The 25,629-nt window shown below is 45.4% G+C and overlaps 2 protein-coding genes and 1 pseudogene across 8 annotated transcripts; all 3 read left to right on the top strand.

The window, feature by feature from the left end:
* The first annotated feature begins 8,167 nt into the window (after positions 1-8,167).
* LOC115387651 (interferon-induced protein 44-like) lies at positions 8,168-11,207 on the top strand. Of its 5 annotated transcripts, XM_030090461.1 has the most exons (8): positions 8,168-8,254; positions 8,796-8,830; positions 9,167-9,200; positions 9,372-9,570; positions 9,798-9,947; positions 10,075-10,246; positions 10,331-10,431; positions 10,520-11,207. In XM_030090461.1, exons 2-8 carry the CDS (start codon positions 8,821-8,823, stop codon positions 10,736-10,738), a joined length of 885 nt encoding a protein of 294 aa, XP_029946321.1. In that variant the 5' UTR covers positions 8,168-8,254; positions 8,796-8,820; the 3' UTR covers positions 10,739-11,207. The 5 variants fall into 5 exon arrangements, with proteins under 5 accessions (XP_029946321.1, XP_029946323.1, XP_029946320.1 ...); XM_030090463.1 differs by lacking the exon at positions 9,372-9,570 and having other exon boundaries at positions 8,235-8,254; XM_030090460.1 differs by lacking the exons at positions 8,168-8,254; positions 8,796-8,830 and having other exon boundaries at positions 8,838-9,200.
* A 3,249-nt stretch (positions 11,208-14,456) lies between these two features.
* LOC115387650 (interferon-induced protein 44-like) lies at positions 14,457-17,596 on the top strand. 3 transcript variants are annotated; one of them, XM_030090458.1, is made up of 8 exons: positions 14,471-14,649; positions 15,267-15,301; positions 15,638-15,671; positions 15,842-16,040; positions 16,264-16,413; positions 16,534-16,705; positions 16,790-16,890; positions 16,979-17,596. In XM_030090458.1, exons 2-8 carry the CDS (start codon positions 15,292-15,294, stop codon positions 17,195-17,197), a joined length of 885 nt encoding a protein of 294 aa, XP_029946318.1. In that variant the 5' UTR covers positions 14,471-14,649; positions 15,267-15,291; the 3' UTR covers positions 17,198-17,596. The 3 variants fall into 3 exon arrangements, with proteins under 3 accessions (XP_029946319.1, XP_029946317.1, XP_029946318.1); XM_030090459.1 differs by having other exon boundaries at positions 14,457-14,649; positions 15,267-15,671; positions 17,102-17,596; XM_030090457.1 differs by having other exon boundaries at positions 14,470-14,649; positions 15,267-15,671.
* Positions 17,597-23,325: 5,729 nt separating this feature from the next.
* On the top strand, positions 23,326-25,118 carry LOC115386864 (interferon-induced protein 44-like; annotated as a pseudogene).
* Positions 25,119-25,629: the final 511 nt, after the last annotated feature.

The following is a 25,629-nucleotide window of genomic DNA, read 5'->3' as shown; positions in this document are numbered from 1 at the left end:
CCCATCCTGGCTGAACACCATGCAGGATGGGTGGACTGACAATGCGCAGAGATCCCCAACTCTCTTGGCGGATGCTAGCGCCAACAAGATGGCGGCCTTAAAGGAGAGAAAGCGGTCCTCCGCCTGCTCCAAAGGCTCGAAAGGAGGTCCCTTAAGGCCCTCCAACACCACATGGAGGTCCCATGGAGAGACCACATGCCTGGGGGGCGGTCGCAACCGACACGCCCCGCGCAGAAACCGCTTCACAAGCGGGTGGCTGCGTGCAGAAAAGTGGCCGAAACCGCCGTGGCCCGCTGTGATGGCCGATGCAAACACCGCCAGGGTGGATGCAGCGCGACCGCTGTCCAGCAGGGCCTGGAGGAACTCCAAAACTCCACCAACGGTGCAGGAGACCGGGTCCAAGCCCCTCTCCGAGCACCATGATGTGAAGAGCTTCCACCGAGACCTGTAGGCCTTGACAGTAGAGGGGGCCCTGGCACTCTGGATGGTGGACACCACCGCTGGGGGGAGGTCTAGTTCCACCAGCCTCACCCGCTCAGCCTCCAAGCCAGGAGCCTCCCGCCCAGGAAGGGGCGGGACCGAAGGGCGCCTCCTGCCTGCTGCAGTGCGTCGGGCCCGTCGGGAATCGGCCACGGGTCCCCGACTGCCAACTGAACCAGGTCCGGGAACCACCGCGCACTCGGGGTGTCCGGAGCCACCACGATCACGTGAAGATTGTGCAACCTCACCCTGCGCAGCAGCGGGGTCAAGAGGTGGACTGGAGGGAACGCGTACAGGATGCCCGACGGCCAGCTCCTGTGTGCGAAGGCGTCTACCCCTAGAGGGGGGGCGTCTGACAACCTGAGCGAGAACCAGAGTGGGCACTGTGCGTTCTCTGCACCGGCGAAAAGGTCTGCCACTGGGCATCCGAACCTGCGCCAGAGTCGGGCTGCGACCCACGGGGACAGGCCCCACTCGTCGTGGAGTGGGCCTCCCCGGGACATTCTGTCTGCACCGACGTTGAGGACTCCGGGCACGTGACGCGCCCTGAGAGACGCGAGGTGCCGGTCCGCCCACCGGAGGATCTCCGCCGCTATGCGATGAAGAGGGGGAGACCGGGTCCCCCCTGCCTGCTCAGGTACGCGACCACCGTAGTGTTGTCCGTCCTGATGAGCACATGGCTGTCCTTCAGCCTGGCTTGGAAATGGAGCAGGACCCTCTGCACCGCCGTCATTTCCAGCACATTGATGTGAGTGGGAGTCAAATCCCAAGCACCACCCACCGCGTGGTGGTCTAGGGTGCCTCCCCATCCCGCGAGAGACGCATCGGTGAACACTTCGACGTGATGCGTCACGCAGCCCAGGGGAACTCCTTGCATTAGGAGAGCAGGATCCATCCAATAAAGGAGATCCTGGCGTGCTTGGGGCGGGATCGGGAACCGTTTGCATCCGTCCCACTTTCCCACGCAGCGGAGGCGTGCAAACCACCGTTGCAGCCTGCGCATGTGTAGAAGGCCCAGCCGGACCACTGGGTGGGCCGCGGCCATTAAACCCAGGACGGTCCTGATCAAACGAACCCCGACCAGGGGTGTGGTCACTGCAGACCTCAGGGTCGAGAGAAGGGAGGTCCGTCTCTCCTCGGAGAGGCGGGCAGTCATAGAGAGCGAGTCCAGCTCCAACCCCAGATAAGCCATGCTCTGAGCTGGGGTGAGTGCGCTCTTGTGTCGGTTCACCATGAACCCCAGGAGCTCGATGTGGTGCAGGACCTGGGTCGTGTGCAGCACAGCCTCCTGATGAGAGGACGCCAGTGTGAGCCAGTCGTCGATGTAAGTGAGGATCCTCAGACCATGACGACGGAGGGGCTCCAACGCTGCTTCGACACACTTGGTAAAGGTGCGAGGGGCGAGAGAGTAGCCGAAGGGGAGCCGGTTGTATTGAAAATACCTGGTCCCCACGGCAAAGCGGAGGAAGACTCTGTGCCTTCTGAGAATGGGGATGTGGAAGTAGACGTCCGTCAGGTCGATCGAAGTCATCCAGTCCCCAGGTCGAATGCTCTCCAGGAGGTGTTTGACCGTCAGCATGCGGAACCTCCTGGTGGCTATGTGAGTGTTGAGGACCCTCAGGTCCAGAATGGGTCTTACACCCCCGCTTTTCTTGGGGACCAAGAAGTAGGGGGAATAAAAACCCGAGTGCGCCTCTGTCGCGGTCAGCTCCGTGACTGCACCCCGGCTGAGGAGTGAGGCTACTTCTGCCTCGAGAGCGGCCGTCCCCGCAGGGCATGCGAGCCGCGTACGAAGGATGCCGTTGAAGAGAGGCGGACGACAGGCGAACTGCAGGGCATAACCGTTTCTCAGCGTCCTGGACAGCCAGGGAGAAAGCGGTCCCAACATAACACGCCACGTGCGAAACCGGAGCATGAGTGGCTGTACCACGGCCAGCGGGGGCGGCCCACCCGTCCTCCCGGCCTCGGGAGACGGGGGGCCCCCGGCGAAAGGGCTGTGGAGCAGGTGTCCCCTGAATGAGAGCGGGCGGCCGCCAGGCGGCCGCGGACCGGCGCTTTGCTGGGGACAACCCGAGCAGAGGCAGCGCGATCCCGGAGTTTTCCGGGTCGCTGTCCTCGGTGCTGATGTCGGAGCCTTCCGGATCGCTGGCCGTGATGCTGAAGCCGGAGCCGGGACGCTCAATAGCGGGAGCCCGGGACGGCAGAGCTCCGCTGCTCCGAGGCTCCGCTGTGACAACACACGGGGAAGCCGAGGGAGCGCTGCCGGGAGCAACACCAATAAGGCCGGGATCGGGGCGCTTTACGGCGGACACCCGGGCCGGCGTGAGTCCGCCGCTTGGCGGAGAAACTCCGCTGGGAGCGGCATGAGTGGCGCCGGGGCTGGGGCGCTGCACGTCGGCAGCCCGGGGCGTAACGGCACCGCCGCTCTGACGCCTCGTCATGCTAACACGAGCAGAGGTCGGCGGACAGACGCTGCTGAGAGCGCTATGGGTGTGGCCGGGGCCGGGATACCCCACGGCGGGGATCCGGGCCGGGCCGGAGCCGTCGCTCTGACGTTTCGAAATGCTCACTCGAGCCGAAGCCGGTGGAGAGTGCAGCCTGAAGCGTTTGCGGGGTGCTGAAAAGACATCAGCAGCGCACCGCTTACGTGACGCACACAGCGGGAAAGCTAGCGGCTCCAGCGCGCTGCTATGCCCCGCGTCCGCAGCCGCATTGCGGCCAGAGCGCGAAGAAAGCGCCGGTGAAGAGGCGGTTCCGTGCGCATTCCGCTCACCATCCTCAGCCGCCTTATCGCGGAGCGGGAGGAGGGAGGGAGAAGGGCCCAGCCGGGTTTTGCACTTTTCGATCATGCTAACACGGGGGAGAGGAGGGACTGCTGCTCTTTGGAAGATGTAACGGGCCTGACGGCCTTTATTTGCATGTTTGCTGGCAGGTGCGGGTCGAGCGGACGGGGCGCTCCGTGTCTCGGGAGCGCGGGACCGTCTGGGCTGATCGGCGCCCCGGGAGAATCGGCGGAAAGACGGTCCGGTCTGTCCAAGTGCCGAGGTGCTCCAAGGAGCGGGACGCCGCTGGTCCGCGGAGCGGCGGCGGCTCACGGCGGGGCTGGAGGTGCGGGGCGAGCTGCTGCGAGCCTCGTGCTGCTGCCTCCAGGCGCTCGATGATCACCTGTATATCGGGCCCAAAAAGAGAAGAGGTGGACAAGGGGAGTCCCAGGACGCCCCGCTGGTCCCGCTCAGATAAAGAAGACAGACCAAGCCACAGGTGCCTCATGGCGAGCTGTGCGTTGGCCATGACGCGGCCTCCACTGACGGCGATGGCTCTGCACATGCGCATCAGGACTTCGGCCGTATTTTGGACTTCCACGATGTCTTCGGGGGAAAGCTGGGACTTCTCGTGGCAGATCTTGTCCACAGAGCCCAGGAGGAAGGTCATGTTATTGGCTAGGGCGAACGTCAGGTTGCCGCTAGCATAGCCACGATCCAGGAAGCTCGCCATGCGCCTGTCCCTTTCAGACGGCAGCACGGGCTTTCCGCCGGGCCAGGCGGAGGATCGGGGGAGGAGGCACAGCCGAACGGAGTCCTCAATGGCAGGCACTCCGGAGACCGGCGGCCAGCCCTCCACACAAGAATACTCTCGGTAGCCCTTCACCGTACCCTTGGCGGCAAGTGGCGTACCCCAGTCCCGCTGCACGTGAGCTTGAAACGACAGCACGGCGGGACATAGGACCGCAGTCCGGGACCGAGCCCGTGACTGGGTTGCCAGCCCGAGTGCAAAATCACGCTGCACCGGCTCCGGAGGCTGCGGCGGCAGCGCGAGGCCGGTGCGCTCGGCGGCTGAAGTGAAGAGCCCCGCGAGGTGCTCCACAGGCTCACGGGGGAGACGGGATGCGGTGGAGGCGGAGTCGAACCGAGTCGAACTCCGTGACACAGACATGCTGCTGCTGCTGCTGACGCTGCCGCGGATCTCGGCCCAGTCGTAGGCGGCGGCGGCGGTCTCCTCGGCGTCGTCCTCACCGGCAGGAGCCGGGGAGGTTGCGCCCATGAAGGCTGCTCGCCGCTGGCTCTCTTCGAGCGGCAGCGCGAGGCAGGCCGGGCAGGAGGTCCGCTGGCGGTGATGCTGCCAGCCAAGGCAGAGGAAGCAGAGCTCGTGACAGTCCTGTACGATGAGCGGAGGAGCGGCAGGAGAACGGCCCGACGCCCGATGGCAACTGGTCCCGGGCCGGCGAATCCATTCAAGTCAAATCTTGATCCGTAGAAAGAGGCTTCTAAGTCTCATGGAGATGCTGAGAAAGAAGAAGGGTTTGCTTAGCGCCATCCGAGGTTATGTACCCTCGGTGTGGGGCGTGGCGCTGCGCCATCGCGTGCGGGGGATTGGTGCGTCAAGCTTTGTATAGTCTCAGTGGATTGGACAGAGATTGGAGGTATGCCACTAGCGAAGCCCGTAGGCGGGCTAAGCACTTACGAAGTAGAACTGAGGAGAGGATGAGGTGGCACTTGGGGCGGACCAGCAACTTTGATGTCCGGAGCTGGGGAACGTTCCGTCGGTACAGCGGCCCTGCGGATAGCAATCTCATCTCTGGGACAACGATCCTGGATCAGTCCAGGCCGAGTATCTCTGCACTGTGTTGCTGAGGAGATTCTGGCATGAAGCAGAAGTCAAGCACGGGGTAATAGTTGCTGATCCTTGCCACTGTGGAGCTGGCTGACTCACACTCGCGCACGCAAGCCCATCAGGTTCAACGTATGAAACATACAAAATGTAAGACACATTAAAGGTAATCGAATGGTAAGAAATCCAGTACGAAATCCACTGAAACTACCTTTTCCCAGTCTTTAACAGTTGATACTCTTTCACTGATCCACTGCATAAAAACATTCTTCCTTTCTGCATAAGTCAGAAAACTATACAACCTCTTATTATATTGTCATGCTAAGTGTCGGCTCGGGAGGCCAATGTAAAAGACACAGGGTCCATCTCTTATTTTAGTAGCAATATTTTTTTCTATTTCAGACAAAATATTAGACCAATAAACTCATAGACTCCAACATGACCAAAGCAATAAGTTAAGGTACCAATCTCTTCCATTTAAGACACGTGGGTGAGAGGGTAGGATTGGAGTGATTTTATTTTTTTCATACTTTTCTATTTTTTGTGCATTTCACAGAGTAACTACAGAACACTAGTATACAAAATAGAACAAGAAAAAAATGCAAAAAGTACAAACAGTTCAGCATGAGGTCACAGGACATAAACTAAGTGCTGTAAGTTATTATGAATTATGAAGTTGTATAATAGAGAGTTTTACTCATGAAGTCTCTTTGGTATGGGTGAAATAAAAACACTACTTTTACCATCTTTTAACTCTTAATTCTCTTTGAAGACTTATAGAGTAGGTTAACTGTTCTAATGTATGTAATTGTTCAACAGTGCTGATAAAAAGATGAGGAGTTGGTTGTTGTTTTTCCTCCATCCATTCATTTTCCACCGCTTATCCGGGACCGGGTCACAGGGGCAGCAGTGTCAGCAGAGATGCCCAGACTTCCCTGTCCCCAGACACTTCCTCCAGCTCTTCCGGGAGGATCCCAAGGTGTTCCCAGGCCAGCCGTGAGACATAGTCTCTCCAGCATGTCCTAGATCTTTCTCAGCGCCTCCTCCCGGTGGGACATGCCCGGAACACCACCCTAGGGAGGCGTCCAAGAGGCATCCTAAACAGATGCCTGAGCCACCTCAGCTGGCTCCTCTCGAGGTGAAGGAGTAGCAGCTCTACTCTGAGCTCCTCCCTGGTGACTGAGCTCCTCACCCTATCTCTAAGGGAGTGCTCAGCCACCCTATGAAGGAAACTAATTTCGGTCGCTTGTATCTGGAATCTTGTCCTATCAGTCATGACCCAAAGCTCATCACCATAGGTGAGGGTGGAGACTTAGATTGACCGGTAAATTGAGAGCTTCGCCTTTCGGCTCAGCTCCCTCTTCACCACAACAGACCGATACGACGACTGCATCACTGCAGACGCTGCACCGATCCGCCTGTCAATCTCATGCTCCATCCGTCCCCCACTCATGAACAAGACCCCAAGATACTTAAACTCCTCCACTTGAGCCAGGGTCTCTCCACTGACCTGAAGAGGGCAAACCACCTCCTTCCGGTTGAGGACCATGGCTTCAGATTTGGAGGTGCTGATCCTCATCTTTCACATTCGGCTGTGAACCGCCCCAGTGCATGCTGGAGGTCTGGGTTCGATGAAGCCAACAGGACAGCATCATCTGCAAAATCAGAGACGAAATCCTGTGGCTACCAAACCGAACCCTCTCTGGCTCCTGGCTGCGCCTAGAAATCTGTTCATAAAAATGACGAACAGAACTGGTGACAAAGGGCAGCCTTGCTGGAGTCCAACACGCGCTGGTAACAGGTCCGACTTACTGCCGGCAATGAGGACCAGGCTCCTGCTTCGGTCATACAAAGACTTGACGGCCCTTAAAGAAGGGCCCCGGACTCCGTACTCACAAAGCACCCCCTACAAGATACCAAGAGGTAAGTGGTCGAATGCCTTCTCCAAATCCACAAAACACCTGAGGACTGGTTGGACGAACTCCCACAAGCCCCCGAGCAACCTATGGAGGGTATAGAGCTGTTCCAGTGTTCCACGACCAGGACGGAAACCGCATTGTTCCTCCTGAATCTGGGGTTCGACTATCGGTCGAATCCTCCTCTCCAGTACCCTGGCATAGACTTTCCCGGGGAGGCTGAGGAGTGTGATCCCCTTATAGTTGGATCACAGCCTCCAGTTCCCCTTTTAAAACAGGGGGACCACCAGTCTGCCAGTCTAGAGGCACCGTCCCCGACCGCCACGCAATGTTACAGAGACGTGTCAACCAAGACAGTCCCTGCACATCCAGAGACTTAAGGTACTCAGGGAGAATCTCGTCCACCCCCGGTGCCTTGCTACCGAGAAGCTTTCCAACCACCTCGGTGACTTCAGCTTGGGTGATGGACGAGTCCACCTCTGAGACCTCGGCCTCTGCTTCCTCCACGGAAGACGTGGCGACAGGATTGAGAAGGCCCTCGAAGTATTCCTTCCACCGTCCTCGTTGTTTTTGAAGCCAGTTTATTTTAAAGGACTTTTTACAAGATACCAGTAGAATTTTCAGGAGATAGCCATCATCTCTACTCAATCCATCAGGAATATGACCCAGGTAAAGGGATGTGAAAGCTGGAAAATATGGGTATGATCAACCATCATTGCTCCGCATTCCCTCCATCATGGCAGTGGGTTTCCGCTTTGTCTTGCTTTCTGCTTGGGTGTGATAAAAAAAGCAAATCAAGTTAACATTTTTTGAAAGAGCTTTTGTGTTTTTCAGACATTTAATGTCTTCCTTTTTGATTTTTATATAGCTGTATTTCTACTTAAGTATAAACGTTTACCAACTGATTTTCTGCCCCACTTCTTACCTGTTTGCCAAACGTTATTTCCACAATATAAAGATGAGCACATACTGAAAGAGAAAGAGAAACGAGCCAGTTTTTCCTGGTTCGATTCTCTCTATGTATTTAATAAACATATTTCCCAAACATAATGCTATGAAAAGTTAATTATTAAACAAACTTTATTTTCCAGTGGGACTTTCCACCATTGGGTTCTGTTTCTCTTTATTACTTCCGTATGCATGCTTATAACCACAATGATCTTTAAAAAGGAAAACGAAAGCAATTTGCATCTAAATTGTGAATTTGGCACTCGGAGAGTTGATACATTTTGAAGAAACAAACCCTCAAGGTGAGTCTGTTGTTTATGTATTTATGTTTGTATTGTAGTTTAATTTGAAATTCAGGACCTGTAATAATACCCAATAATTTGTAAAGTTCATAAAGAAGAGAAAATCAATTTGAATGAATTTTATACACATTTTACAGATCATTTTTGAGTAAACCATTTTGAATTGTTGTGTTTGTGCTTTGAAAAATGTTGGTTTGATTCTTTCATTTTAAGTGATAAACTATTTTTCTTTAAGGATATGTATGTATGTATTTCCAGACTAAAGTGTTCAGTGATTCATTTCACCTCAATTTTTATTTTTTGACAAGAATCTGCACAAAGGATGAAAAATGATTTATTAGCTTTAACATAGGTTTGACATACCAGAAAAAAAAAATGGGTTGAAAACACTAGTTGTTTATATTTGCTTGCACTGCATGCATTCATCACTCAGTTTTCACATTCTTTTTAACGTAGTCTGAGAAGTAGACACACAGTCACACATCCTTTAGAGTCCAGTTGAAATGTGTTTTTGGACAATAACCATATTCTTTCCCTCCAGATTACAGGTGTGCTACATTACAGTCATGGGTGGAGGTAAGTTCTAATACTTAAATGTCCCATTTGTTGGAGCAAATTATTCCATTTTTTGCTGGCGGTTGTGTGATCGCATGTATTCTGCTGACAGTCAGCACAGCAGTGACTGAAAGTTGTCTGATCTAAGAAGTTTCACAATCAGATCCTCAACACATTCTGCTGATTCTTCAACATTGCTGCGGCCAGACTATCAGTATCACAGCTGTTGATCTTAGTGACACTTGATGGCTTCTTGGCCAAGTCATCACAAAGCATGGCCAGTCCATATATTCAAAACAGAATAAATGAAGCATTAATTTGTCAAAATAATGTTTGTGTTTATAATTCTCCCTTTAGTATTGTTGAGTAAGCCATGGAGGACATTGCCAGAGTGAGTATGTCTCAATCCTCCATCAGCCGGATGCCACAGTGTCAACACCTTCCAATACAAATGTTTTCACCTTTTGTAATGTTAAGTCATATCATCGTGTGACAATTTTAATCTTGTGTTATCAATAAAAAAAAATACAGCATTTTGTAACAGCTTCTTTTTAATTGACAGGGACTACGAGAAAAGTCTTTATGATGTGAAGCTTTACAAACCTCGCATGAAAAGTGTTAAACATGTCCGAATTCTGCTCCACGGACCAGTTGGCACTGGCAAATCTACTTTCATCAACTCTGTGAACAGTCTGTTTCAAAGGAGAATCACCTGCGGAGCTATGTCAGATGGAGCAAATTGGACCAGCTTCACCCAGAAAGTAAAGTGTTTTAACTGATGATTTCAGTGGAAGCCATGTACAAGTCTGTCTGTTTGTTCATAAGTAATTTGAAGGCCTCTTGAATTTGGATTCAGATTAATTTTATTAATTTATTGATCCTGACTAACAAGGTAGAAACTTTAACATTTCAAACAGTGATGCTAGTGATTGACAACAGCTGCTGATTCATGATAATAATTACAACGACTTCACTTTCTGCTTCAAAGTACACAACTTACAAAATCGAGAAAAGCAAGAAGGAATCATATAACTTCGTTTTCAATGACACCAAAGGCCTGGAAGAGCCAACCAACTCTGGAATTGATGTAGAGGACATTAAATGTGTCCTGAAAGGACATGTGCGTGATGGTTACAAGGTACACACTCAGATATTATTGAATATTTTATGCTTTCATTTTCAGCTATCCTTATCCAAATGCATTAATCTATAGCAGATAGATATCAAGTTGTATATTGTGACTAACATTTCAATGTTTTTTCCAGTTTGATTCTGAAAATCCAATTTCAGAGGATGATGATTTATACAACGCAAATCCGACTCTGAATGACAAGGTTCATGTTGTGGTTTTTGTCATTCCTGCTGATAAAATATCTCTCATATCTGAAACGATGCGAACAAAGATGAGAAACATCAGACTAGCAGCTAGTGAGGAGGGTGAGAGTGTGAATTCTCTTTTCTGCTTCATTTGGAGAGATGAAATCAATGAAACAAAGTCTGATCAGATGTCTCTGTTAACAGGAATTCCCCAGCTGATTGTTCTCACCAAAGTCGATGAATACTGTCCAAAGGTGAAAGAGGATATTACCCATGTCTATCGGAGCCGATCCCTAAAGGAACAGGTGAGTTTATGTGTCTCATCTCCTCTGTTCTCTTGGTTACCAGAGCATATATAATTTTTACAATAATATTGATGTTGTTGAAACGCAGGTTGACAAAGCCAGCCAGCTTCTCGGCCTTCCACCAAACTGCATCTTTCTTGTGAAAAACTATCACACAGAAATGGCACCAAATGACAACATGAATGCTCTGATACTGTTTGCACTGAGACAGATGATTAATTTAGGAGAAGATTACCTGAACAGCCTACCTGAACCTGAGGAAGATGAGCCAGAAGTTGAGCCAGAAGATGAGCCAGAGAAAGAGTGAAGTCTGAATGATATGTGGATGACTCAAAAAGACCTCGAGTATTTCTCAGTCTTCTTTTAAATTTTAAGTAAATCATGATCAATATGCATTTGTATGGCTGTTTGTATTCGTAAACATTTTTTGAAATCTGTGTTTGTTTTACTGAATAATGTGGAAAATATGGAATGACTATTTTGGATGACCATGTTATTGTTCATTCATTCATTCATTCATCCATCCATCCATCCATCCATCCATCCATCCATCCATCCATCCATCCATTCATTCATTCATTCATTCATTCATTCATTCATTCATTTTCTAGTCAGGTCAAATGAGTGACACTGTTCCTATTCAACTACTTTGATTTTTTTCCTTTAAAGAAAATACTTTAAATAAAAAAACACATGTCAAATTGACCTGCATACAGATCATTGTTTTGTCTTGTAGTTTTCAATCAACATTGATATTATTAAAAAAGTTTTTTTTTTTCCCCATTTGTTTGTGAATTGTGTGCTTTAAATAGAATGTGTACAGAGAGGCTGTATGTATCTGAGGAAATGAAATGAACCTGTATAGTTTTGTTTCTCAGCAATATTTAATGTTTTTATGATAGCAGAAATTGTTGTAGCCCATGCAATACTCAAGCTCTGGAAGGTAAAATGGCGCTTCCTTGTGGTAGATGAAAGAATTTTTAAAAATTTTTTTTGTTTTATGTGTCTTAAAAAAAATGTGACCAGTTTCACATTCCTACAGTCTTTGGAAACTATACAACTTGGAATTTAAAAAATATGTATATTTGTTCTGTCAAAAGTGGCAGTGAGCTGACCCCACCTCCCATCCCTGTCAAGAAGGAGAAAGACCAGGTGGATCCGATCACCTGATTGGAGCCCCTGGACAGCTGGGTGTGGAGGACACCTGTGTCGCAGCCTTCCTGCACAAAGCAGGACACAGCTCACAAAGTGGGAATGAGACTCTAGCACTAATAGGAAAACGCCCAACTGGATGATGTGAGTGTGATGAAGCTTTTGAGACTGTGGAACACCTCCACCCCGGACCCTCACCGGGGAGGTGTTCCAGGCATGTCCCACCGGGAGGAGACCCCGGGGAAGACCTAGGACAGCTGGAGAGACTATTTGTTTACCCCCACAGGGATTCTGAAAAACATTTATTGAGGTTAAAAAGTTGCTTAGTTCTGCTTTAATTCTATTGTGTGTTGGTTTGATTCATTTTGTACTTTGTACTGGCTAGTTTAATTTACCTGTTTGAGAGATAGAGCTATTTGTCAGTTTGTTGCCAGGACCTTGTTATATTTACCTGTTGTGTTACCTGCGTGTAGGCTAATGCTTATCTGTGTTATTTCTTTGTTCATTTTAGTTTGACCTTTTCTTCATTAAATTCTTTCAAAGTACAACAGGCGGCCTGTTTATTTGCGGAACGTTTTGAAAGGCCGAGTTATGCTAGCTGTTTCATACCTATGAGAACAGTATAGAATGTGTGTTTATGTGAATGTTAACCCCCACCTTATCTTTTTCTTTGCCTGTGTTCTCATTGTCTAGTAAAGATAGATTTGTGTCTAATAAAATAGCCATGCTAACAGTTAAATTACATCCTTTCATAAAACTGTGAACTTGGGTGAAATACTAAACAAACATTTTACAAATCCCTTTGTTACGGGTGTGTTGCACCATATATCAGTCAACATAAAAATCAACAGTTATTCAACAGGTACTTGATGTTGATTCAGCAGTGCCTCAATGCTAAAATGCCTGCTGGGTACACATGCTTGTCACCAAAACAATCTAGAAAAATGAAAGCAACTTGTGTGTGTGTGTGTGTGTGTGTGTGTGTGTGTGTTGGCTGCAAAGTTGGAACAACTGGAGTTGGCACATTTAGGAGTATGGTAACAAACCTTCAAGGTGAGCGTTTTGTTTATGTATTTGTTTTTATTGCACATTAATTTGATTGAATCTGGTAAGTAATAATCAAGGAACTGCAATAATATCAGATCATTTGTGAAGTTCTTAAAGAACAAGTGAATTAATTTTAATTCATTTTATACTGTGAAATACTGTTGTCTTATTTTAATTTGGGATTACCTGTCATTCTCGAGTAAACCATTTTGAATTGTGGTCTTTATGCTTTGCATAATTCATTTAGATTTTTTAATTTTAAACGTTTAAACTCCTTTTGAGTGAACTGTAGAGTACAGTGATTCATTTAACCTCTACTCTTATTCTTTTGACAAAAATCTAAATAAAGCATTAAAGGGCAACTTCGGTTTTTTGACACCTGGACCTTATTTATAGGTGTGTGCATGCTCATATACTCAAACATTGTGCAGCTCGGAGTCCTCAGAAGTTATTTAGATCCAACCGATTTAGCGGGGGCCACCGCAAGGGAGCTTCGGCGCGGGACATAATCTCTGCAAAATCGCTCATTCTGCCCCTGGCCGTCCCGTCTTCAGGTGGGTCAGCAGACAGCGCCGTGACAGCCAAGGCCCAGCCAAAGCGCCTCTCTGCTGGGGAGAGGAGCTCCGCGACGTTCCCATCTGAGCTAATTGTGGCTAAGTTAGCGAAAACTGTAAGCTGACCCACCTGAAGACGGTAGACAAGCTGACTTTATGATAACACTGGCGATGGATGAAAAAATATAGCCGAAATGAGCGATGTTTGAGAAGCTTCTCCTCTTGAGGTACAACCATTGGTTTGAGGGCCCCCAATGTTGATGAGCACTGATATGATGATCGGATGTGTTCCTCCCAAGGGTGATCCACAAGGCCAGGCAGGTTAATATTTCCAAGTGTGTCTCTTATACCGCTAAAGTTCTTGATTTACCATTTTTGATTTCATCAGTACTTTCATTTATCTAAATGGCCAGACCGGAGAAAATATTGTTTTAGTTAAACATGAATTATGTTTGTGAGGGTGACAATGTTTGTTTGTTTTTTTCAATTAATATTATTTCTTTACTTTCTCTTTTTGAGGCTGAAAGTACTTGTAAGTTTGAACATCATTACTGAATATGAGGTCTCCAATTGGGAGAGTTTAGTTGTCTTGAGTTATAAAGTATAAACCTCACTGTGTTTATGTTTGAATCTGTTTTACATGATTATTCATTCCTGCAGCTGCTAAATGGTCCGAGGCACAGTTTAATTTTTGCACTGCCAAAAGTATACTTTCTAAACGTTTCAGTGGCTACAATAAAAAGTTTCAACATACTGTATGTTGTGCTTCACTGATCCACTGCTTCATTGTTTGGATACTGGGTACAGTGATCAAATTTCACAGTTGTTTCATTGAGCACTATACCACAGCAACCCCAAAATAATGAAATGATCTGTGTGCATTTGTAGAGGGTTGAAAAAAAAATAGACATAAAACAGGAGGATAAAATAAATGAGAGGAAAACAGACTGCTTCATTTCATCACTCACTTCCACTACATTGCTACACTGCCATTGCACATTCCGTAGCAAGTAACTTGCCCAACACTGTTGAAGCTATATACAAGTCTGTGTTCATTCATAAGTAATTAAAAGCTCTCTTAAATTTGGATTCTGATTAATTTTATTAAAGAGCCTTAAACACAGAGCAAACCGTGCAGCAACTAATCCCATACCTGTTTATGTTGGTTTGACGTTAACAGGCCTTGAGGCGACCGGGAAGCAACCAGTGGCCACAGTAACATCACGGCCAGGACACGCACACAGCCGCCTGTGAGCAGCTCACTTCTCACGCTACGGATGCAACAAGTCACAGGAATAACACACCAGCCAACATTGCACCCTTGGTTTGTGCATCTCTTCATGACTTCCGTATGCATGCTTGTAACCACAATGATCTTTAAAGACAAAAGTGAAAGCAATCTGCATGTAAGTTGTGAAGTTGGCACTTGGGGAGCTGGCATGTTTTGAAGTAACAAACTGTCAAGGTGAGTCTTTTGTTTACATGTTCATATTTGTATTGTAGTTTAATTTGAAATTCAGGAACTGTAATAATACCCAATCATTTGTAAAGTCCATAAAAAAAAGCATCTATCTGGATGAATTTACACAGTGAATTATAAATCATTCTTGAGTAAACCATTTTGAATTTGTGTGTTTTTGCTTTGAAAAAATGTTGGTATGATTCTTAAATTTTAAATGATGAATTCTTCTTCTTTAAGGATGCCCTGTATTTTCAAGCTAAAGCATTCAGTGATTCATTTCACCTCAGTTTTCATGGTGTTGACAAGAATCTGCAAAAAGGATGAAAAATGATTTATTAGCTTTAACAGAGGTTTGACATACCAGAAACCAAACTGGGTTGAATTTTGAAGATAGTCCCCATGCTATATGTAAACCTGATGTGGTAAACTTTGTTCCTTATCTGCAAATAATTGTGTTATGTTTACTTACACTAGTTGTTTTTATTTGCTTGCACTGCATACATTCATCACTCAGTTTTCACATTCTTTTTAACGTAGTCTGAGAAGTAGACACACAGTCAAATCCTTTAGAGTCCAGTTGAAATGTGTTTTGGGACAATAACCATATTCTTTCCCTCCAGATTACAGGTGTGTTACATTACAGTCATGGGTGGAGGTAAGTTCTAGCACTGAAATGTCCCATTTGTTGGAACAAATTATTCCATTTTTTGCTGGCGGTTGTGTGATCGCATGTATTCTGCTGACAGTCAGCACAGCAGTGACTGAAAGTTGTCTGATCTAAGAAGTTTCACAATCAGATCCTCAACACATTCTGCTGATTCTTCAACATTGCTGCGGCCAGACTATCAGTATCACAGTTGTTGATCTTAGTGAATCTTGATGGCTTCTTGGCCAAGTCATCACAAAGCATGGCCAGTCCATATATTCAAAACAGAATAAATGAAGCATTAATTTGTCAAAATAATGTTTGTGTTTATAATTCTCCCTTTAGTATTGTTGAGTAAGCCATGGAGGACATTGCCAGAGTGAGTATGTCTCAATCCTCCATCAGCCGGATGCCACAGTGTCAACACCTTCCAATACAAATGTTTTCACCTTTTGTAATGTTAAGTCATATCATCGTGTGACAATCTTAATCTTGTGTTATCAATAAAAAAAATACAGCATTTTGTAACAGCTTCTTTTTAATTGACAGGGACTACGAGAAAAGTCTTTATGATGTGAAGCTTTACAAACCTCGCATGAAAAGTGTTAAACATGTCCGAATTCTGCTCCACGGACCAGTTGGCGCTGGCAAATCTACTTTCATCAACTCTGTGAACAGTCTGTTTCAAAGGAGAATCACCTGCGGAGCTATGTCAGATGGAGCAAATTGGTCCAGCTTCACCCAGAAAGTAAAGTATTTTAACTGATGATTTCAGTGGAAGCCATGTACAAGTCTGTCTGTTTGTTCATTAGTAATTTGAAGACCTCTTGAATTTGGATTCAGATTAGTTTTATTAATTTATTGATCCTGACTGACAAGGTAGAAACTTTAGCATTTCAAAAAGTGAATCTTGTGACTGAAAACAGTTGCTGATTCAAGATAATAATTACGACGTCCCTTCTGCTTCAAAGTACACAACTTACAAAATCGAGAAAAGCATGAAGGAATCATATAACTTCGTTTTCAATGACACCAAAGGCCTGGAAGAGCCAACCAACTCTGGAATTGACGTAGAGGACATTAAATGTGTCCTGAAAGGACATGTGCGTGATGGTTACAAGGTACACACTCAGATATTATTGAATCTTTTATTACTTTAATTTTCAGCTATCCTTATCCAAAGGCATAGCAGATAGATATTAAGTTGTATGTTGTGGTTAACATTTCAATGTTTTTTCCAGTTTAATTCAGAAAATCCAATTTCAGAGGATGATGATTTCTACAATGCAAATCCGATTCTGAATGACAAGGTTCATGTTGTGGTTTTTGTCATTCCTGCTGATAAAATATCTCTCATATCTGAAACGATGCGAACAAAGATGAGAAACATCAGACTAGCAGCTAGTGAGGAGGGTGAGAGTGTGAATTCTCTTTTCTGCTTCATTTGGAGAGATGAAATCAATGAAACAAAGTCTGATCAGATGTCTCTGTTAACAGGAATTCCCCAGCTGATTGTTCTCACCAAAGTCGATGAATACTGTCCAAAGGTGAAAGAGGATATTACCCATGTCTATCGGAGCCGATCCCTAAAGGAACAGGTGAGTTTCTGTGTCTCATCTCCTCTGTTCTCTTGGTTACCAGAGCATATATAATTTTTACAATAATATTGATGTTGTTGAAACGCAGGTTGACAAAGCCAGCCAGCTTCTCGGCCTTCCACCAAACTGCATCTTTCTTGTGAAAAACTATCATACAGAAATGGCACCAAATGACAACATGAATGCTCTGATACTGTTTGCACTGAGACAGATGATTAATTTAGGAGAAGATTACCTGAACAGCCTACCTGAACCTGAGGAAGATGAGCCAGAAGTTGAGCCAGAAGATGAGCCAGAGAAAGAGTGAAGTCTGAATGATATGTGGATGACTCAAAAAGACCTCGAGTATTTCTCAGTCTTCTTTTAAATTTTAAGTAAATCATGATCAATATGCATTTGTATGGCTGTTTGGATTTGTAAACATTTTTTGGAAATCTGTGTTTGTTTTACTGAATAATGTGGAAAATGTGGAATGATTATTTTGGATGACCATGTTATTGTTCATTCATTCATTCATTCATTCATTCATTTTCTAGTCAAGTCAAATGAGTGACACTGTTCCTATTCAACTACTTTGATTTTTTTCCTTTAAAGAAAATACTTTAAATCAAAAAACACATGTCAAATTGACCTGCATACAGATCATTGTTTTGTCTTGTAGTTTTCAATCAACATTGATATTATTAAAAAAGTTTTTTTTTCCCCATTTGTTTGTGAATTGTGTGCTTTAAATAGAATGTGTACAGAGAGGCTGTATGTATCTGAGGAAATGAAATGAACCTGTATAGTTTTGTTTCTCAGCAATATTTAATGTTTTTATGATAGCAGAAATTGTTGTAGCCCATCGAATACTCAAGCTCTGGAAGGTAAAATGGCGCTTCCTTGTGGTAGATGAAAGAATTTTTTTTTTTTTTTTTTTTTTTTTTTTTTTTAATGTGTCTGAAAAAAAATGTGACCAGTTTCACATTCCTACAGTCTTTGGAAAACTATACAACTTGGAATTTAAAAAAATATGTATATTTGTTCTGTCAAAAGTGGCAGTGAGCTGACCCCACCTCCCATCCCTGTCAAGAAGGAGAAAGACCAGGTGGATCCGATCACCTGATTGGAGCCCCTGGACAGCTGGGTGTGGAGGACACCTGTGTCTCAGCCTTCCTGCACAAAGCAGGACACAGCTCACAAAGTGGGAATGAGACTCTAGCACTAATAGGAAAACGCCCAACTGGATGATGTGAGTGTGGTGAAGCTTTTGAGACTGTGGAACACGTCTCCCTGGGGAGGTGTTCCGGGCATGTCCCACCGGGAGGAGACCCCGGGGAAGACCTCGGACAGCTGGAGAGACTATTTGTTTACCCCCACAGGGATTCTGAAAAACATTTATTGAGGTAAAAAAGTTGCATAGTTCTGCTTTAATTCTATTGTGTGTTGGTTTGATTCATTTTTGTACTTTGTACTGTTTGAGAGGTAGAGCTATTTGTCAGTTTGTTGCCAGGACCTTGTTATATTTACCTGTTGTGTTGCCTGTAGGCTAATGCTTATCTGTGTTATTTGTAAATGTGTTAGTCTGGTTTGATACTATGATATAATATTAGCATAAAGCAATATAAAATTTTATTTATGAGCTCCGCCTTCATCTCATAGACCCCCATGTTATCTGAAAAAGCGCAGGTCAGCGTCAGCCAATAGATTTCGAGCTTCCACTTTGTCATGCTGTCAATCAAGGCGTGGTGCAGCCAGAGCGCCCAGGCAGAGGTGAGTTAGCTATGCAGCAGTCACCACGCTTACCTCGGATATATCCACTGTCTGCTGAACATCCACCATAAATAGCTAAACATGTAGGATGCTGTAGGAGTCGGAGGCTCTCATTTTCACCCGACAGATAATAGCGTGCACAATTAAAGGGGCGTAGCTTGGTCACTCATGAAAGCAAAGGGAGGGCGGAACCTCCAGACATTGGATTAAAAAAAAAAAAAACTCTCTCTTTCAAAACTCCGGACACGAGAAGAAGAAGAAGCCTCACTTCTGAGACGGCAGACAGGAGGCAAAGGAGGCCTGGGGGGTGTTGCACAAAACCAGGATAAGGGATTAAGCCGGCAAACTGTTGTTATCCTGTGGCGATCTTGTGGTTATCCTGGACAAAGTTATCCTCAAGTCGATTGCACAAAAGCTGGCCAAGTTTATTCCGGGCAAGTCACCATAGTGATTTATTCTCTGCAGCTAACCTGCTCCACAGCAGGCTAACTACCCAGGATAAGATTAAACTGCTGTCAACAATGTGAGAAATGGGCGTGGCTTACAGCATTTCCTGGATTTTTCTGCACATTACATCATCTAATCATCCTGCAGCCAAATCTTATTACTGTAGTCATTGCATTTGCAGGGTCTGGTTGACTTTAGTATTTTGTTGCTCAGATTATATGAAGACCAACATAACTTTCAACACAGACGTTTCAGAATCCTTTCTTTATTAATACAAGTCCGACAGTAAAAGGTTCACAATTATTGTAAAGACAATGGAAAAAAAAAACCTTGATGAAATTGGTACTAAACCACACTGATGTAAAAAATAAAGAATAAAAAATAAAATAAAACAACCCTGAAGCTACACAATAAGTAAAATGAGAAACAAAAGAAAAATAAATGTATCACACCACTGAAATGGACAATATAACAGACAGCATATCATTTTGTCTTAACTGTCTCCTGAAAATAGGAAAATCGTCCTATTTCAGGACTCCACCTTTAGGAGTGAAAGGGTCCCACATCATTCTGACTCCACTTTTTTTAACGGCTAAAATCATGCAGAAATTCATTCTCAGAAGACAACTAATTTATCACTTCATTTTATAATTGCTCTTTGGGTTACACTTAAGTAACTTACCAGACTGCAGAATATTTTTATGTCTGGTTTTCACCTGCTGCAGGTTCTTTTCTGGCCGACAGGTTTGTTCTTCATGACAGATGAGGATGAAACAGAACACAGCATGAGGACAATTGATTCAATAGATAACACGGACACAGAGTTGAAATATTCTTGAATAAATATCCTAAATATTGGCAAAATGCTGTTTTCCCCGTGTATTTCCTGTATCTTATTATTTTTGTATGATCATAATCATGGATCATATGCAGAATTAGGCCATTTTTAGTGGGTGATTTGCACATCACTATTTCACTTTAATAAAGCTGCCGCCTGCATGCAGTACTTGTCCTCACCATTGAAGCGTGGGGGCGCTGTGCCTTAAACGTCACTTAAAGCAGACGTACAGGCTGTAATATATGGAGTGAAATTAATGGACGTGTTTTGTGTAAAGTCCTTGCTCTGGGGCACCCCCCTTTTTAAGTGAGCCCCCCCGACAGCCGCGGTATAGTCCGCACACTGCTGCTCATCCCGTGTGAAGTAAGATGCTCGTCCTTGTTCCATTTTCAATCTGTGATTCTGTGATCGATCTCGTGGTCTTCTGAAGAACGCCGTGAACGCGCACTTATCCTGATGCTCCTCACCTGGCTTGAGTAAGGCTGAATCCCATTTCACCCCTTAGCCCTTCCCCTTGGCCCTACCCCTCGTTTTGCGCGTTCACGTGGAGGGGTAGGAGTGTCCCAATTGTCATTATGACGGAGGGGTAGGGCCAAGAAAGAGGGCCAGTCACCCCTCCAAAAGGAGATTCTCGAGAGGCACACTCCAAACGGAGGGGTATCGGCCGATGGCGAGGGGCGCTTGTTCTTTCAGCCTAGATCATGCCTGGCGGGCGGGGTTAATTCACTTCCGCATTGACGGGAGTGATCGTTTCCACACCCGCGCATTCCAGGCGAATTCCAAACACAACAGATAGACGATTATTTTCAATAAACTGGTTTCTTCAACACGGCCCGCCTGGAATGCGCGGGTGGGAAACGAGCGCCCCCGCCAATGCGGAAGTGAACTAACCCCACCCGCCACTGACGGTCCAGGCAACAAAACAAGCGCCCCTCGCCACAGGCGCCACTGGATGACAGATTTCTCAGAAAGCCTTCCAAGATCGGCAAGATGGCGGCGTCCGCAACGAAAGACGTTCATAAATGTCAGTATTTTGTCAATAAAGTTTTAAAATGTAAGAAAAACATTCTTCTTCGGCAGATAATTGTCGCATCTGCCTACGTCATCGGCAGCGGCGACTACTGATGACGTACGCGATTGTCGGAGGGGTGTCCCAATTCGGAGGGGTTGACTTTCTCCCCTACCCCTTAGCACTCCGTTTCATAGGCGGAGGGCTAAGGGGTAGGGCCAAGGGGAAGGGCTAAGGGGTGAAATGGGATTCAGCCTAAGTCGCGTCTTTTCATCCTGGCTCGGCAAACGTGCAACCGATTAATCCGAGAAAACACCGACTAGGCTTACTCAAGCCGCGCATTTTCATTTATCCTGGATGTATTTATCCGACTTTTGTGCAATACCCCCCTGGTGTCAACTCATTTATCAAAACAGAAGAGATATATACATATATATATATATATATATATATATATATATATATATATATATATATAATGTGTGTTAGCTGCAAAGTTGGCACTACTGGAGTTGGCACATTTAGGAGTATGGTAACAAACCTTCAAGGTGAGCGTTTTGTTTATGTATTTGTTTTTATTGCACATTAATTTGATTTAATCTGGTAAGTAATAAAGGAATTGCAATATCAGATCATTTGTGAAGTTCTTATAGAACAAGTGAATTAATTTTAATTCATTTTATACTGTGAATTACTGTTGTCTTATTTTAATTTGGGATTACCTGTCATTCTTGAGTAAACCATTTTGAATTGTGGTCTTTATGCTTTGCATAATTCATTTAGATTTTTTAATTTTAAGCATTTAAACTCCTTTTGAGTGAACTGTAGAGTTCAGTGATTCATTTCACCTCTATTATTCTTTTGACAAAAATCTAAATAAAGCATTAAAGGGCAACTCCGGTTTTTTGACACCTGGACCTTATTTATAGGTGTGTGCATGCTCATATACTCACTCAAACATTGTGCAGCTCGGAGTCCTTCAGAAGCTATTTAGATCCAACCGATTTAGCGGGGGCCACGGCAAGGGAGCTTCAGCGCGGGACATAATCTCTGCAAAATCGCTCATTTCGGCTATATTTTTTCATCCATTGCCAGTGTTATCAAGTCAGCTCGTCTACCGTCTTCAGGTGGGTCAGCTGACGAGCTGACAGTTTTCGCTAACTTAGCCACAATTAGCTCGGATGGGAACGTGGCGGAGCTCCTCTCCCCAGTAGAGATTCACTTTGGCTAGGCCTCGGCTGTCACGGCGCGCGGGCGTCTGACTTCCACGGCCGAGTTGGTTCGAGTCGGATAAATGGCCCGGAGCTTGCTCCACGGAGTCTCCGGAGGTCTCCAGGCCAGCCTGGGTGCATCGCGCGTGGGCCGTGGTGTGCGCGGGGACCTGCCGTGTTCCACCTGGATGTCTCTCCTCACTGAGGGTCTCCGGAGGTCTCCAAGACAGCCTGGGCGCACTGCGGCGTGGCTGGGTCTCTCCCCTCACCGGGTGGACCCGGAGGTCTCCAAGCAGGCAGAGGGCCGGGCCACGGGCCCCCCCCTCACCGCACGGAGGTGTCAGAGAAGAGCCGAAGCAGGAGCAGATCCCATCAGAGCCAGAGCGCATTGGAGCAGAGCTGAGCTGAGCATCCAACCCCGGACCGAAAGGCAACCCGGGGCCGCCACGGGGCGCCCAGCGCTGCCGCTGTGGCGGACGGTTCCCCTGACCCAGCCTCCAGGCCCGGTCGGGCTCCGCAGGCGGGCGACTGAACCCACACGCCGGCCGCCCCTGGCCGTCCGACCGTCTTCAGGTGGGTCAGCTGACAGCGCCGTGACAGCCGGCAACGGTGACGAGGCCCAGCCAAAGTGCCTCTCTGCTGGGGAGAGGAGCTCCGCGACATTCCCATCTGAGCTAATTGTGGCTAAGTTAGCGAAAACTGTCAGCTCGTCAGCTGACTCACCCGAAGATGGTGGACGAGCTGACTTGATAACACTGGCGATGGATGAAAAAATATAGCCGAAATGAGCGATTTTGCAGAGATTATGTCCCGCGCTGAAGCTCCCTTGCCGTGGCCCCCACTAAATCGATTGGATCTAAGTAACTTCTGAAGGACTCCGAGCTGCACGATGTTTGTCTGAGTGAGTACATGAGCATGACACACCTATAAATAAGGTCCAGGTGTCCAAAAAAACGGAGTTGCCCTTTAACATCAAAAACGACTTGATTTATTTGCTCTAACAGAAGTATGACATGCCTAATGTTGTAAACTTTGCTCCATATCTCTAAATAACTGTGTTCTTATGTTTACTTACACTAGTTGTTTTGGTGTAAGCATTACATACATTCATCATTCAGTTTTTCACCTTCCTTGAGTTATAATTCCCCTCCCAGGGTTGTCCTCGTCCTATGTTAGTGATGGGTGGAGGTAAGTTCCAGCACTTGCATGTCCCGCTGGAGCCAATTGAGAATATAAATTTCATTTGTTTGTTTGATACCAATTTAAATTTTTTTCTTTTTTTTTTTTTGCTAAATTGATAAGTTATTGTCTGCATCTCTCCTCCTCCTGGTCAGGCTGTTCTGCTGAGTCGAAGGAGCAAGGAGTGAGGTAGTTTTTTGCCTTTTCAGAGGGCAACTCCTATAATTTTTTTAACTTTTGGAAAGAAAGAGTAGCCATAGCATGAAATTATTCAATGTTTGCTGGCGCTTGTGTGTCCCCATGTGGTCTGTTGACAGTCATCAGTCTTCATTCTGTGACGTCTTACAAACCTCGTAAGAAAAGTCTTTAATCATGTCCGAATTCTGCTCCACGGACCAGTTGGTGCTGGCTAATCTACTTTCATCAACTCTGTGAACAGTCTGTTTCAAAGGAGAATCACCTGCGGAGCTATGTCAGATGGAGCAAATTGGACCAGCTTCACTCAGAAAGTAAAGTGTTTTAACTGATGATTTCAGTGGAAGCCATGTCTGTTTGTTCATAAGTAATTTGAAGGCCTCTTGAATTTGGATTCTGATTAATTTTATTGATCCTAACTGACAAGGTAGAAACTTTAACATTTCAAACAGTGATGCTTGTGATTGAGAACAGTTGCTGATTCATGATAATAATTACAACGACTTCACTTTCTGCTTCAAAGTACACAACTTACAAAATCGAGAAAAGCAAGAAGGAATCATATAACTTCGTTTTCAATGACACCAAAGGCCTGGAAGAGCCAACCAACTCTGAAATTGACATAGAGGACATTAAATGTGTCCTGAAAGGACATGTGCGTGATGGTTGCAAGGTACACACTCAGATATTATTGAATCTTTTATGCTTTGATTTTCACTCATCCTGATCTGAATCCATTAATCTATAGCAGATATGAATTGTCTCATTTCATTGCTCTATCAAGTTGTATATTGTGATTAACATTTCAAAGTTTTTTTCCAGTTTGATTCTGAAAATCAAATTTCAGAGGATGATGATTTCTACAACGCAAATCCGACTCTGAATGACAAGGTTCATGTTGTGGTTTTTGTCATTCCTGCTGATAAAATATCTCTCATATCTGAAACAATGCGAACAAAGATGAGAAACATCAGACTAGCAGCTAGTGAGGAGAGTGAGAGTCTGAATTTTGTTTTTCTCCATTCATTGGAGAAAAAACCACCACACCAAGCAATCAACAAAGTCTGATCAGACGTCTCTGTTAACAGGAATTCCCCAGCTGATTGTTCTCACCAAAGTGGATGAATACTGTCCAAAGGTGAAAAAGGATATTACCCATGTCTATGGGAGCCGATCCCTAAAGGAACAGGTGAGTTTCTGTGTCTCATCTCCTCTGTTCTCTTGGTTACCAGAGCATATATAATTTTTACAGTAATATTGATGTTGTTCAAACACCTGTATAAATCAGCTGACCAGACAACATCACGTGACACTTCTGAGGAGGGCTGCAGCTTGGCAGCCGAAACATGTCAAGGTAGGAAAAATAACCACTGGCCTGTGTATATGAATCCAAACCATGATTGTTCAAACACAGGTTGACAAAGCCAGCCAGCTTCTCGGGCTTCCGCCAAACTGCATCTTTCTAGTGAAAAACTATCATACAGAAATGGAACCAAATGACGACATGAATGCTCTGATACTAGTTGCACTGAAACAGATGATTGACTTGGGAGAAGATTTCCTGAACAGCCAGACTGATGAAGCAGAGAATGAGTAATGTCTGAAGATGGCTAAGAAAAGCATTTGTTTTTCAATTTTGTTTTCGTTTTATGTCAGTAATAAATATGCTCCTGTATGCCTGTTTGTATTTGTAAAACAGTTTTGAAAATTAATGTGAGGAAAATGTGTAATGATTATTTTATCTATGTGGACGACCATATTATTTTTCTTTCATGATTGTCATCATTTTGTTTCTATCGAACAAATGACTGTTACTATTCCTGTTTGTTTTCGAAACTAGTTTGACTTTTTCCCTATTTTTTTTTTAAAAAAAACAAATGAAAATATTTTCAAACAATAAATGTAAAAATTAAATATTTACAGATATTCATACAGATGATTTCTTTTTGTAATTTTAAATACATGTTCACATTTAAATGTGTATCAAATTTTATGAAATCATGAAAACAATACAATCCAAAACTCAAATCAGCCCTTCAGAAGATTGCAGCCCATAATTATCAATCTCTGTGAGGTAAAATGGCTCCCCACTGTGGTATACAAAAGAG

The sequence above is a fragment of the Salarias fasciatus genome, chromosome 4, assembly GCF_902148845.1.
Source record: "Salarias fasciatus chromosome 4, fSalaFa1.1, whole genome shotgun sequence".
NCBI classification, from domain to species: domain Eukaryota; kingdom Metazoa; phylum Chordata; class Actinopteri; order Blenniiformes; family Blenniidae; genus Salarias; species Salarias fasciatus.
The sequence above is the reverse complement of the archived record's forward strand: the minus strand, read 5'-3'. Positions and strand labels throughout refer to the sequence as shown.